At 42.4% G+C, this 15,009-nt stretch overlaps 2 protein-coding genes across 3 annotated transcripts in view; one reads left to right on the forward strand and one right to left on the reverse strand.

The window, feature by feature from the left end:
- The window catches only part of PAFAH1B1 (platelet activating factor acetylhydrolase 1b regulatory subunit 1), a 69,975-nt gene extending 65,901 nt beyond the window's left edge, over positions 1-4,074 (forward strand). Inside the window, exon 11 of the mRNA XM_070932055.1 lies at positions 745-4,074. Within this exon, the coding sequence (XP_070788156.1) occupies positions 745-818 (74 nt within the window). The 3' untranslated portion in view covers positions 819-4,074. The remainder of the gene's footprint in view (positions 1-744) is intronic.
- Positions 4,075-12,533: 8,459 nt separating this feature from the next.
- The window catches only part of CLUH (clustered mitochondria homolog), a 109,442-nt gene continuing 106,966 nt past the window's right edge, over positions 12,534-15,009 (reverse strand). For both annotated transcript variants that reach the window (XM_070932057.1, XM_070932056.1), the window contains one exon: positions 12,534-14,195. In XM_070932057.1, coding sequence (XP_070788158.1) covers positions 14,048-14,195 — 148 coding nt within the window. In that variant the 3' untranslated portion in view covers positions 12,534-14,047. The remainder of the gene's footprint in view (positions 14,196-15,009) is intronic.

A 15,009-nucleotide genomic window follows, 5' to 3' on the forward strand; every position in this document is an offset into this window, starting at 1 on the left:
TAAGGCCATGGCCTCCACCTTAATGGATTGACTTCAAATCTCTAAACCTGGAAGTGAAGAACAGTGAAGAAATGCCATCTCTGGGACACCCAAAGGTACTTTTTCAAGAGGCGACTGGACTTTCTGGTTTTTCTTTGAAGGCTTTTCGCTTCTCATCCAAGAAGCCTCTTCATTATAGTTATAAATGGAATATAAATCCTTCCATTCCCCACCATCCAGTCAGAGCTGGAGAAGCTTCTTGGATGAGAAACGAAACGCCTTCAAAGAAAAACCAGAAAGTCCAGTTGCCTCTTGAAAAAGCACCTTCGGGACAACCATGACCTGGATGACTGAGCATCTCCATAGACATACATCTCTGGGATAGTTCCTCAACCTTTTAAGATATGTGGACTTCAGCTCCCAGAATTCCACAGTCAACAAAGCTTTGCTGGCTGAGGAATTCTGGGAGTTGAAGTCCACAAGTCTTAAAGTTGCCAAGGTTGGAGACCCCTGCTTTAGGATGTTACTTGTTATTAATTTAATTAAACATTGATTAATGTTTTATATAAGAAATGACATTTCATTTTATTCAGTATTTTTTAAAAATTGCCTGACCTAATCCTAATGTCATGCAGATATGAGGCGTTGGATCACAGTCCAAGTGATATCAGTTTATAATCTTTTAAATTCAATTTCCATAGAATTACCCTATGCATACTAGCTTTTTTTTTTTCTCCCTTTTCTTTTTCCCCTTCTTCCTTGCAGATTTCCACAAGACAGCGCCCTATGTGGTCACCGGCAGCGTAGATCAAACAGTAAAAGTCTGGGAGTGCCGTTGATTGGATTTACATCTGACCCCCCTCCCTCCCCTCCCTCTCCCTCTGGATGCACTCGGATACCATGGTTACCCATTGAGCTCTGTTTAAAATAAATATTGTCCTTTCATGTAAATTATTCTGGATGTAGATTGAGCTTATTAAATGTTACACACAAAGTATTCATGCATGGTGAATCCAAATTGTATACTGTAAATTTACATACGTTGTCTAGAAGTACCATAGGTTTAAGAATTTGGGCTGGCATTGGTCACATCAGACCTAAGAAGGCAGAAGCCGGTTGGTTGAATTAGGGGCACTTAAACTGGTGACAGCAAAATCATTCTGTACTGGATAAGCTGAATCCCCGACTCTACTGTTGGTGGTGCCTATTTACTAAGTGACTCATAACGGGGATTCTTTTTGGGGGCGGGGGCGGGAGGGTTATTTCAGAAACACGTATCTCTGTAACATCACTTAAGTATGCTTAAGAAATCTAAAGATACTAGATTTAAAACAAAGCTGCAACTTAGAATCTTAAATGTAATTAATGGAAACAAATAAAATTTCTGGTTTTTTTCCCCCCCGTCATGGTATTTGCCAAATCAATAGGATATATATTTATTTTGGTTTCCTATCGCGTTTAAAAGAAGAAGAAGAAAGTTAGTATGTTCATACTAACAGGCTGCAAAATAGGAAGAGAACCTTGGTATGATGTGTGTGTATTTTTTTTTTCCCCTTCCCAATTTGGTTGTCACGACATCCTTGCGTTCTAACATTTGACGCTTTACGCAAAACCCATTATAGGAGGCTGCTAGCATTGCTCTTCCTTAGCTACCACTTGGAGCAGTCAGATGTGAATCTCCCAGTTGACTCCAGAGGGTTCAGCCAACGCCGTCTTCTCGGTTGGTTTTGATTATGGTTTCAGTTTCGTGCAAAGCCAACGGTAGGGAAAGCCATCACCCCTCTTCCCCCCTCTTCCCAAATCCCCCAAAAGCTGCTGGAGGTTTATTAAGTGGGACAATACTTTACTCCCATCCTTTTTCCACTTAGTAACTTCTCAAAGCAAGCAGTCCCAGATTTTGGAATGTTTTGTGGAGAACGTAGCAAGCTCTTACAGTACTACAAAAATTCCTGTTACAGCAAATGAAAAACAGTTACATGCTAACTGATAACTTGCAAGTTTTTAGATCAGCATTTCTCAACCTTAGCCACTTTAAGATGAGTGCACTTCAGCTTCCAGAATTCCCCAGCCAGCTTTGCTATGCTGGCTGGAGGATTCTGGGAGCTGAAGTCCACTCATCTTAAAGTGATTTAAGATTGAAAAACACTGATCTAGATCATTTCACAACCACATTTTGTTCCTTTAAAGCCCCCCAACCTATTCTTGAGGAAATATGGGCTACAGTCCTATTTCAATATGGAAAATTGGAAGAAAAATTGTCCCTAATGTCGATCTCCTAATAGATGTACTTACCCTATTATGCATTATGGGTCAACTGCTCTTTTACTCCCCATAAAGTCTAATCTGAACTGATCAGGCATAGCTTTTTCTACTCCCAAATCCGCTACTTACTAATGTAGCAAGCTGCCAGTTGGACCTATTTTAAAAGAAATGGTTATTTGATTTTATTTGTTCTATGACTTATTTAACAAAGAAACAAAAAGCGTCCCTTTAAACCCAAGTCACAGAAACAGTGGAGGATTTGAAATGCATGCCAAGAGAAAAGAAGGTTTCATCACAAACATTGGTTCACCCCGTTGATTTTTTTTTCTGTGTGTGTTGTGTGTGTGTTGAGGGCATTTGGGTTTCTTATCCAGGAACTAGGTGACCAAAGGTAGCTCGAGAATAGTGGCAGGACGTGATCCTGTCATTTTGTGGTCAATAAGAACTTCCTGCTTGTAGACCTTGGATATTGGAGGTTTTCTATTTTAAAGCGATGGCTCTGGTTTTTTTGAGCGTGTAACAATTCCTGCTAACAGCTGAAAAATATTTCTTGGCCAGATGTAGTGACTCTAATGGTTTTTTTTTTTTTTTTTAAGTGGAAGTAACTGTCTTTGCATAATCAGTGAAACAAGGGTACCTTACTAATGGGAGCTTACCACTATTGTGTTTTTCTACCAAAACAGCAAATAGAAATTGAGGCCAAATAGTTTCTCCCCCCCCTCCCCCAATTTATTTAGGGGGAAAGGAACTTGCAAATTTGCCCCTTAATTAATAGTCCATCGTCAGTAAGCATTCTCAGGGATGGTTGTGGGTTTAACTAGTTAACTAAGCCGCATTTTTCAACACAACACTGAGTGAGGGGGAAAAAAGTTCACTGTTGAAGCATTTGGTCATTTCGATCATGGGCAAAGTGGCTACAAAACGCCAGATTTCTGTACGGACAGTTCTGTGTGTCTGTTCAGTTGCAAGCAGTTTTTCTTGAACCATTCCAGAACTGCAGGAGCTGAGACTCTGCCCGTGAAAAATCCTAGATCCAGGGTTAGGTTAGTTTTTTGGGTTTTTTTTGGTTCTTTCACCTGAAAAAAGTGCAAACTTTTATTTTAGGTTTTTTTTTTTTTTTTTGGTGGTGGTGGTTTGAACACAATCCAAAAACTTAAGTCAGGGTGTCCAATTTTGGCAACTTTAAAACATGGGGACTTCAACTCCCAGAATTCCCCAGCCAGCCATGCTGGCTGGGGAATTCTGGGAGTTGAAGCCCACAGGTCTTTTTAGAGTTGCCAAAATTGGATACTCTTGACTCAAGTCTTGGAGCAATCTGCACTTTACACTTTTTCTTTTTTTTTTTTTGTTTTAAAAGCCGTCCTACTTTGGTGTGTGGTGTGACCAATGATGTGCCCAGAGCACTAATAAAGAAAAAACTTAAAAAAAAAACCCACAAAATACTAGTTGCTAGCAAGTTGTCAAGAGCTGTGGAGCACTGTAGTCTTTTGAAAGCTTTGGCGATTGCTTCACTATCTCCTTCCCCCGATCTCCCGTATCTCTTTCCAGGTCTGTTCTGTCTGCTGCTCTTTCTGTTTTGCCTCTTACCTTTCTTTATGTCAGTCGAAGGAGTCGGTCAAATTCATCCTTAAACAGCCTTTTCTCGTTCCTCTGTTCCCGTGACTCCACAACCCGATCCATTGAAAGCTATTTAAAAACGATAATATTTTGCGTTGGGTTTGGCACACAGTTGTGGCTTGAAAATCCTGAAATGCCGTTTGGAATGTAAAATGGACCGAATTTTGAGAAAGAGAGAATGACTTCTCTGTTGATGACTTCACAGTTATGTAATTTTTTTTTTTTAAAAAATGCCCAAGGTACTAGTTACTATAAATCTCTATTGATGATGGTGTATAAAGTTAGCAAAAGTGATTGGGGAGGAAATAGGATAAGGTTGATTTTTTTTTAAAAAAAAATGTGGAACTGGATTTAGCAAGTCACAACTGGATATTAAGTTGGTTCCCCTTCCTTTTTTTTTTTCCCCTCTGTCCTTGTAACTGCTTTCTTGTCCTAAGCACATCCTTTGAATTTTTCCAAAGTTCTTTCTGGAAGTAATTAGCAAAAATTGTCCATGTTTTAGAAGTTTGACACTGACAAGAAGACACAAGTCTCTCTCTCTCTCTCTCTCTTTAATCCAGTAAGAGCGATGTAGAAATTGCTATTGGAGAACGTTTTTCCTCACCCCCCAGAATGTAGGAGTTAACTGAAGATATTGACACGATTAAAATAAAAAAAACAAAAAACAAAAAATCAGTAAAGGAATGTATATAATACTGCTCTGTGTTTTACAGTAAGATTTGTTGCTCTCAGACTGTGTAAAACAAAATTTATTCATGTTTTCTGCATATTAAAACAAAAATCTTATTGTACCAATTGGTAAACTATTAAATGAATATAAAACTAAACGTGTTTCTCTTTTGTTTAGGTGCAGAAAAGATTGGATGAGTTTACGGCTTGCCATCCGTGCTTGCCATAAGGGGAAAAAAGCAGATGTAAATGGTCTCGAGTGTCAATGTAGAGGACAATATTGATCTGAGCTGTAAAGTTGTGTGGTTGGTTAATGGAGGGGAGAGAATGACAAGGCTTGGGACAGGCAGGCGGCTGATGAGTTTGGGCTGCACACACTTCCTTGCCATCAGAAAAGGAACTCCTCTTCACTCTTGTCGTTTTTATTTACACACCGCCCTCCGAGGGAGGCCAGAGTTGACGGGATCGAGAATGCCACCTTTGGCATCAGGCATCAACATTGGCTTCATCTTTAGGGTGGAAAATTGAGCCCATGTGCGCCTTCCCTATCTGGGCTGCTGAAATTTGATTCTTCTGCACAAAGAGGATTGAAGTAGCACATAGGAGGCCTTTGGAGAAGGTGATAGTGGTGATCATCGTCATCATTATCCCACCATTATATAATGATCCTGCCTGAGCAGCGTGGTGGCCTAGTGGTGAAGATGCTGCCCTTCCAACTTGGAAGGTTGAGAGTTCAATCCTAGGCAGCAACGGATGTTTTCTCTAGCAGGGTGCAAAGAGAAAATATCTGCTGTGAACTCCACGTAGGCGCCAGGAAGGGCATCCAGCCAGTAAATGCTCAGCTCCATTTAGTCGCTCGATGCCACCTAAGCAAGGGATTATAGGGTCATAAAAAAAATATGATTCTGCCTCCTATTTTCCTTACAACGGCCCCCATTAGATGGGTTGGGCTGAGAGAGGGACACAACCAACTTTCATTCCTGAGGGAGAACTACAGGTCACACTCTCCCAGTTTATAGTCCAGCACCTTCACTACTATGCTAAACTGCCTTTGAAATAAGCACAAATTGCCCCTTAAGCCTCCAGAAATGCTAAGAACTTTACAGGTAGTCCTTGCTTAATGATTGGTTGTTTCACAACCACAGTTACACCACCACAGAACAGGTGCTGTAAAGCCCACTGCAGCTGTTGTAAATGAGACCACTCAAGGTCATATATCTGCATGTCAGACTCAGGTCAGTTTTATAACCGGTTGGGGCATTCTGTACTCGATCATGACTTTTTGGGATCGGTGTGACTGCAATTTGCAATGATTTTTGCTGGTTTCTGGCAAAAAAGATGCCAATTCAAATGAATGGATTCGCTTAACAAAACAGGCCAGAAAATTACTTACAGTCACAGGCATCACAAATTATGACCACAGTGACATACAACCATAATTCTAGGCTCAATTGCAGTCGTAAATTGAGGACTACCTGTAATCATAGCTGTGATGTCACTGGATATAATCCCTGTAGCAGGAATTGAAGAGACATAATGATTAAATTGCTGGGGCCAGGAACATTTCAACACTTGTGTTTAGTGAAATATAGGGTGAGGTACGAGCTTTCTGTATTTCTACACAGTATTTTTATATTTACTTCAAGTTTACCCTCAGCTGTGGGGAATTACCTGGGTGATTTTGGCTTAGTCACTGTCCCAGCACAAGAGGTAGCAAGGTTGTAGAGGGGAGAGGGGGAATTGGGAAGCCAGTGCTATCTACGCTGCCTTGCTCGTGACAAAAAAGGCAACATTAGCAATCTAATCAATTATAAATAAATGGCCTTTCCCTAGTAATAGTTGCCCCCTCCAGGGGTTCCCACTACCACCAGGTTAGTGTTGAACCTGCAAAGAGAGGCCTGCATTTCTGTGTTAAATGATTGAATGCCTATAGCAAGACCAAGTTCCACACTAGAGCTGAGGAAAAACAAGATGGATGGGAAAGGGGCTTAGAAAGCAGTCTCCTTGGAGGCTGAGTAGTAGATTTTGGTTTTACTAGGTTTTTTATTGCAGGGAGCAACCGACAGATCCTTTCAAAGTAAAACTGGAATCGGCCATCTGGCCAGCGCTGAGATGTAATAGGATCCATTTGAGAGAATGATGAGAGAAAGATTCTCGCTGAGAGAGATGTATGGATGTTGTATATGAGAGAGATTGACAAGCGGTTGCCTCCAGGCCCTAGTGATAAATAGATTATTTATCTATGGTCACGTCTGTCAGACTTAACAATAACCTACAGCAACACAAACCACAAGAAGACATCTGTGCTAAAATGATAACCTGTATTCAGAGATTGGAAGCGGCTATATACTCCATAATACCAGATAAACAACTACAAAATAAAATGTGGTTTACAGGTGACACACCTTCTCCCACACCTTCTCCAGGAGAAGTCTTTGTTTTGGAAGGATATCCCACAAGGGGACCAGCCTGGTGGCCAGAAGAAAGCTATTTTGGAGCACGCATGGAAACCAGAATCAGAAAAAATGATTCTAGATTCAGTGCTGGTCATCTTGCAAAATTAAAGAGAATCGCACACAACTTCTGGGAGGAATTCCTTGGACAAGGCTGGAGGAAGCAATCCCGAGGGCCCCAGGCCATTGATGGGGTTTTAAGAGAAAAAATTAACACCTTGGATTGCACCCAGAGTTTAATGAGAATTGGTATATCCCGCAGGATGGAGGCAATAGCTGAAGTAGGTCGGCGAAGATGGCTGCATTTCAGATCAGTCGTAAGGTCCAAGTGAATTTCAAAAACAACCCCATGGAAATATGCCAGAATTCTGTGGGATGATCAAGGTATAATCTTGGAAGGGCTGCAATTGGTGTACCTGCTGAAGCTGGGCGAAAAATGCTTTTGGCCATGATTTTACACTGTCCATCCAGGTGTAGCAAGAGGCTCAGAGAGCTCAATGTTGCTCCCCTTAGGGGCAGTGCCTACTCAATCAATGGGTCCTGCCCTGCAGATATCCCAGGCCAGTAAATCTTAGGTGGACCAGAGCAACAAGCCAGATGCAACACAGATAACGATACAATCGTGGAGAATGAGCATTTACCTGAGCATTTATGGTTGCTACACAGTGAATGGTTTACCTTCAGAAGTGGGGGCTCCATCACTGGAAGTTTTTGTAAGAAGAGATTGGACAGCCATTTGTCCAGAACGGTATGGGGTCCTCTGCTCGAGCAGGGGGTTGGACTAGAAGATCTCCCAAGATCCCTTTCAACTCTTACTATTCTGATACGGAGGTTATGAACTCCATGGTTTTCCAATATATGATCCCAACACATGGAGTTAAAGCCACTCGATACCAGAAGGCATGCAACTCTCAAGGCAAGTCTGAACTTCAGGTTTAAGTTGTGCAAATCCATGTGTTAACCACTAGCACACATGGCTACAAGGGTTTGTTCCAGGGCTTAGATCACAGAGAGAACACACTTGTGGCTTGATGAATCTGCTAAGCAAGACTGGGCATGTCGGAGGAATTGCACAGGCATCTGTTATCTGGATGTGAAACAGATCTCCATGTCTGCAAGGTTAACGGTTAGCAGGAATAAATGGAATTCATTTTAAATCCTAGTGGAAAGCCTCAGAGCAGCGATTTGACCTAAATTAAACTAACCCAAATGAATTACGGTGTTAATTGGAGCAGACACCATTTAATTAACCTAATTAGTATCGATTCTCCCATATAGTCTCCTCCAATAAATTGGTTTTTCCTAGACACACACACTTTGCCTTAATTTTCTACATCAGGAAATGGTAACTTTTGATTACCACCAATTTTATAAATAAGGTAACATTCATTTTGGAATAATCATTTCTGAATAAACCATTAGGCTGTGTAGCGTAGACAGCATGGTGTATGTATCTCTCTTCAAGCTGTTGACTTCCCTTCCCTCCCCCCCCACCTTCCCAATAATAAGCAAAGAACATTTGGGAGTGACTGGCTCTTACAGGTTGTCCTCAATTTACAACCAGTTGTTCAGCCGCTATTCGAAAGTACAACCAACCAGAAAAATAGGGCTTACAACCGGGATTCAAAGTTCCGACAATTGGACCCACTTTACGGTCAGATGGCTGAAATTTGGGCACTCGGCCACAATTCAGCCATTTGCAGTATCCTAAGGTCACACCAGTGGTGGAATTCGATTTTTTTTACTACCAGTTCTGTGGGCGTGGCAGGGGAAGGATACTACAAAATCTCCATTCCTTCTCCACTTCTGGGGGAAGGATATTACAAAATCTCCATTCCCACCCCACTCTGGGGGAAGGATAATACAAAATCTCCATTCCCACCCCACTCTGGGGCCAGACAGAGGTGGTATTTGCCGGTTCTCCAAACTACTCAAAATTTCTGCTACCGGTTCTCCAGAATCTGCTGAATAGCACCCCTGGGTCACACCTCTGCATTTTATGATGGTTATTGCTGGCTTTTTGTGCGGCCGTAGCAAAGCATTGGTTTTCTTAACAAAAAAGATAAAATTAGATCAGTCATGTCACTGACCTGTTTTACAACTTTATGACATAATGCCCACAACGGGCAGACCTCCATTATGGTCATATATCAAGGACTACCTACACTAGTGCAACAAAATCATTTAAACACCTACAGTCTTCAAAGAGGAGTTTTTTCGTGTTATAAAATGGCCTCTAGACAAATGTTCTGACATTGCATATTACATAGGTCCCAGATCCAGTGACCTGAGGTAGATACTTCTAGCTGTAACTGCGTGTTGGAAAAGGTTGACTCTAATCAAAGAAATAAAATAGCATGACGGCTGCAGTCCTAGTGAAGGCAAATTGGATAGATTTGACTCCACCATCATTTGAAATCCTAAGGGGGGGGAGAGAATGTAAACTCCAAACTCATGTTTGGCACTTAATGGAACATGGCTTAGGACCTGGTTATTTACGGGACCGCCTGCTACCACCAATAGCCTCCCACCGGCCAGTACGCTCCCATAGAGAGGGGCTCCTCCGGGTGCCGTCGGCCAAACAATGTCGGCTGTCGGCCCCTAGGGGGAGAGCCTTCTCTGTGGGGGCACCTACGATTTGGAACGAGCTCCCACCGGAGATACGTAGGATCCCGGATCTGCGCACCTTCCGCCGCGCGCTTAAGACTTTTCTATTTTATCAAGCTGGCCTGGCCTAAATCTTCCCCCTTTTTAAATGTGGGAATTTTAAATTTTTAAATTTTAAATTCGTCTTTTTTATAGGGGTATGGGTAAGGCATTTTAAATTGGGGAGCCATTGTAGATTTAATTTTGTTTTAAACGTATTTTAATAGTTTATATTGTATGTTTTTAACCTTTGGCTGTGCACCGCCCCGAGTCCTTCGGGAGAGGGGGCGGTATAAAAATCTAATAAATAAATAAATAAATAAATAAACTTGCAAATGGAATCAAATACTTTATTCCTCTGTTCTGGAAGAAAAAACAAATAGTAGCAGCAATAACACTTAGACTTATATACCGCTTCATAGTGCTTTACAGCCCTCTTTAAGTGGTTTAGTTGGCATTTTACCCCCAACAATCTGGGTCCTCCTTTTACCCGATCTCAGAAAGATGGAAGGCTGAGTCCACCTTGAGCCTGTCATAATCGAACTGCTAGCAGTTGGCAGAGTCAGCCTGCAATACTACTGCATTCTAACTACTGCACCGCCAACAAATGCCATGTTGTTAGCCAGATTGCAATCATGTGAAAAGTAAAATCAGCCAACATGGAAAATATTGCTAGAAAGGCCTCCACCAGCACCCCAATATTAAAGATGGATCCAAATGTTCCCAAAGAGAAGTGTGCACTTTCCCCCTTCAATCAAATTCTCCTGAAAATTCTTCCCAGAATTTGTGTCCTATTTTTCTATAGCATCCAACATCTGTTGCTCTTCCACAAGGCCATCACAAACCCACAAATGTGAAACTGGCAAATTGGCCATCTCAGACTATTTTATGATCATCAAATGTATTTGCCACCAATCTTGTAGTTGGGAGTGACTCTTGAGCAGACTATTTCCAGATCTTCCACAGAATATAGGATGGTACATGCAAGAGTGGCCAAAATTGTGGAAACCTTTGGGAAAAGTGTATTTTTGAGGTTTGATGGCTAATAACACCTTTTTTTTTTTGAGTTTCAAGATAATCTTATTCCACTGCTGGAATGGCCTTGGAATAGCCCAGACCTTCACCCAATTGAAAATCTATGAAGCCGACTAAAGAAACTTCTTAGTCGGAAGCGACCCAGCAATAAAATCCAGTTAATAGAAGTAATCATTCAATCTTGGTTTCACATTAGAACAGCTGCAGAACTAAAAGACTTAGTTCACTCCATGGGAAGGCGTTGTAAGGCCGTCATTCATGCTAAAGGTTACCCAACTAAGTATTAACTGACATGGGGATAATTTTTGTATATCTCATTTTTTCTATGGTGATAATTTTTGTATATCTCATTTTTTCTACATGTTTCACTTTTCTTCTTTATACTGTAACTGCTATTCTAATAGCAAATCCTTCATAAAAGTTATTGCATGACATTCTTGATCAAATTATCTTTCCATTGATATATAATTTTATGCTACTCCTCCAAAAAAAAAGTGGTGTTATTAGCTAGTTTTAGAAAATACACTTTTCCCAAAAGGTTTCCACAATTTTGGCCACTACTGTAAGCTGGAAAGCCAAATTCCCTCCCGCCAGTAAATAACATTGGAAAATGAAGTGCAATTAGGAGAGTGCAAAACAGAAGTTTGACCCTCTCTCTACTACTTTTCAGTTCGTTTCAGAAAGCCCCAAAAAATCTTAATTCACTGCCACATAGAGTGGATTCTGCTTTAAGCAGAATGGACAATTGAGGATTACAGGAAGTCCTTGACTTACAACAGTTCTTTTAGTGACTGTTCAAAAATCACAATGGCACTGAAACAAGTGACTTATTACCATTTTTTTCACACAACCATTAGTCATCTGATCAAAATTGAGATGCTTGGCAACTAACATTTATGACGGCTGCAGTGTCTATCCTCAACCGTGGTTACTTGATGTGTGGGCTTCATGCCAACAGAATTCTGGGAGTTGAAGTCCACACATCCTCAAGTGGCCACGGTTGAGAAGTGCTGGATTATGGCATCGTCTAAACGCTCTTCTTATTGGACTTTGGGGCAGGGCAGAGACCTTTTCTGGCCTAATATGTCAACAAGGTACCCATGGAGTTTGACAACTCTGAACAGCATAATTTTACCTGTCCACAACAAAGCATTTGTAGTGTGGGCAAAGATGGATGCTGCTCCTTGGCAGAAGTGTCCCATTTCTTTTGTTCCCCTAGAACAGGGGTCTGCAACCTTAAATACTCAAAGAGCCACAAAGGTCCTAACTGGAAGCCCCCGTTCAATTCTGAAGCCGACCAAAAGTCCAGTTCCCCCACCATAGTCTCCTCCTAGCATGGCATCCTTTTTCCTCTGCTGATCAGAAGTCCGGTTCCCCCACCATAGTCTCCTCCTAGCACAGCGTCCTTTTTCCTCTACCTGTCCTAACCGAAAGCCCTATCAATTATGGAGCCGACCAGCAACAGGGAGCCGCAGCAGAAGGATGAAAGAGCCACATGCGGCTCCAGAGCCACGGGTTGCTGACCCCTGCCCTACAACAGGGGTCAAACTTGTGGCCCGCGGGCCGGATGTGTCACATGCTGGCCACGCCCACCCTTTTAGTGAAGGGGGGAGGTCGCAATATGTCACGTGACACAAGTTTGACACCCCTGCCCTAAAAAACCCAAAAGGATCCACAGTGGGGAGAGGTCTCCGTCTTCATCACTGGTGGTCGCTTTTTTGGAAAGCAGGACTGGCCCCAAGGCAAAGCTACGAGAAGAGTGATAGCCTGCCCCCCCCCCAACAACACACGTCAGTCCTGTACTTCTCTACCTGGTGGAAATATGTGGCTTCACACAGAGAGAAGAAAAATGAAAGCAGATGCAGCATTAGATTCATGATTCTTGGTTTTTAATACATTCACAGATAAACCTTAGAAATAAAAGAGACATTGATTGATTCGATTCTACTGCTGGGGCAATTGTTTTTTTTTTTCCCCCACTCCATGGATGGTATTCTTGGTTGCATGTGTCCACTGTTCCATTCTCCCACCCACTTCCCAATCCCACCCTCTGTTCCAAGGATGCTCTGGGCAAGTGGGTTTCCTTTTGTGCCAATTGTCCCCCCTCCTCTGGAATGGGAGGGGGGGGCAGGGAGAGCACACAGGCACTGAGGAGGTGGGGTGGGACAAGTGCGGTGATGGGGAAGTTGACAGATTTCGAGGGTGGTACGAGATGATCAGCCCTTCCCAAGCCCTGGAACTCAGTGGCGGGTCAGTGGAAGTCAGTGGCACTCTCGTTCCCATCACTCTGGGCTCCAGGTTTGACCATTCACTTGCAAATGCTTGGGAGGGGGAAGGGGACACCTTGATTCAACCAATATTGAAAGTGAGTTTTAACATTCCGGTTTCCTGTTACTTTCTTTGGGACGTTTTTAATCTTATTCCATCTTGTGTATACCCGAAGGAATTGATTTAGGCACTCTCTTCTTTTTTCCTGGGATGGGACAAAAGTTGCAAACCAAAATAATAAAATGCTCCCGGTTTTGTTTTTTGTTTTTTTTTGGCCCTCCCCTAAAATAAAGCTAAACGTGGCACCTGAATGGAACACCGTGGCTTTTTCCTTCCTAAATATGAGCGGGGAGGGGAGGGGAGGGGAGGGGGGGATTTTACGTGCCACGAAAGTTTGTCTCTTCCGTACCAAATCCATTTGGGCTTTTTTTTAAAAAAATTGATATTCAGATAAAAATATGGCTGAATTCATATTTAATATATAATATTTATAATGTTGCAGACACCTAAACAGTGTTTAAGGGGCTGAGGCTTAAAGGCAGGAAGAAAGAAGGGGAAGAAAGGAAAAAAAAATACACTCTAAAATCAATAGCGGTGGGGTGATGGCCAAATTTTTTTTTGCAAAGTTAAATGTCTTTTTGTTTTTTTTAAAGTCAACATAAAAATGACCTGAGAAATACTATATTATCCCTCACTTGGAATTAAATCTCTTATGTACACAGTAGAAATGGATGGATGATACACTCACACGCACACGCATACACGCAACATACATCTCCTGCCCCTCTTCTTCCTCTCTCGCCACCTCGATGCGGCATCCTCGGTCTACTCTAGTTGGGCCGTTTTGGGCACAGAGCTTTTGCTGTTCCACCACCTGAGATGCCTGCGGGTGGTAGGTTAGAGACAGGTAGACTTCACTTCTCAGAATTTTGTTCTTTTGCATTGTATAATTCATTGTACCAGTGCAAATCAAACACAAAACAAAACAAAAAATGAAAAAAAAAATATCCCTCCCCAGAAACAAACAACATTGCCAAAATTGTCCCAGGGTGAGGTTTGAACCACCTGGGGCAAATTCTGTGGTGAGGACCAGTGAACTAAAAAGCTCTTTTAACGCTCTAAGGGGTGTTGGGACAGATGGGCTGGCTTCGGTCTTCCTCTTCGGGGGTTTTCTCTTCGGTCTCCGGCTGATCGCTGCTCCGGAAGGATTCTTGCAGCTGCTGCCGTCTCTGTACCTCGGCCTTAAGGCTCTCTAAATCTTTTTGGCTGTGGAAAGAGAAAAGCAGCAAAAAAAAGGGAATTTATTCCTTCTGTGGGAAGCTCCCATTCGGAGGCTATTATCAGAAGGAAGAGGGATGATTTTGGACTCGGTGCACCCAAGGAAGCTAGGCCGTCTTCCCTTCCTTAAAAGCAAGAATCTGAGGGGATGTTTTTTGGCCAGAAAGACTATCAGCCTGAAATGCAGAAGGCCACCAGGGTCAACTTGGGCATTGTAAGACTAGGCCTAAGCTGCCGTACCTAAAGATGAAGGAAACAGTGGTGTAGGGTTTCCTGCCTAAGCAGGGGGTTGGACTAGAAGACCTCCAAGGTCCCTTCCAACTCTGTTATTCTGTTCTGTTCTGTTCTGTTCTGTTCTATTCCTATTCTATTCCTATTCTTAATTCTAATTCTAATTCTAATTCTATTCTATTTCTTTTAGATAGATCAGGGGTGTCAAACTTGCGTCATCACATGACATCGCGGATTTTGTTCCCCTTCGCTAAGCTGGGCGTGGCCAGCGCGTGACGCATCTGGCCCGTGGGTTGAGAGTTTTGGCACCCCTGAGATAGATGATAGCTAATAGATAGATACTGTAGATAGATAGATAGATAGATAGATATGATAGAGAGAAATAGATAGATGATAGACAGATAGATGGTAGATAGATAATAGATGATATAGATCAGTGATGGTTAACCTTTTTGGTGCCGAGTGCCCAAAGCGCGCACATGTGCGTGCAAATGCACACACACGTGCCCCAATCCCCAAAATGCAATGTGAGCGCCCCCGTATATGTGCCCTGCCCCCAGTTCCCCGCACA

This window comes from Pituophis catenifer, unplaced genomic scaffold (genome assembly GCF_029215685.1).
Source record: "Pituophis catenifer annectens isolate HBS135680 unplaced genomic scaffold, rPitCat1.0.hap2 SCAF_1, whole genome shotgun sequence".
NCBI classification, from domain to species: Eukaryota; Metazoa; Chordata; class Lepidosauria; order Squamata; family Colubridae; genus Pituophis; species Pituophis catenifer.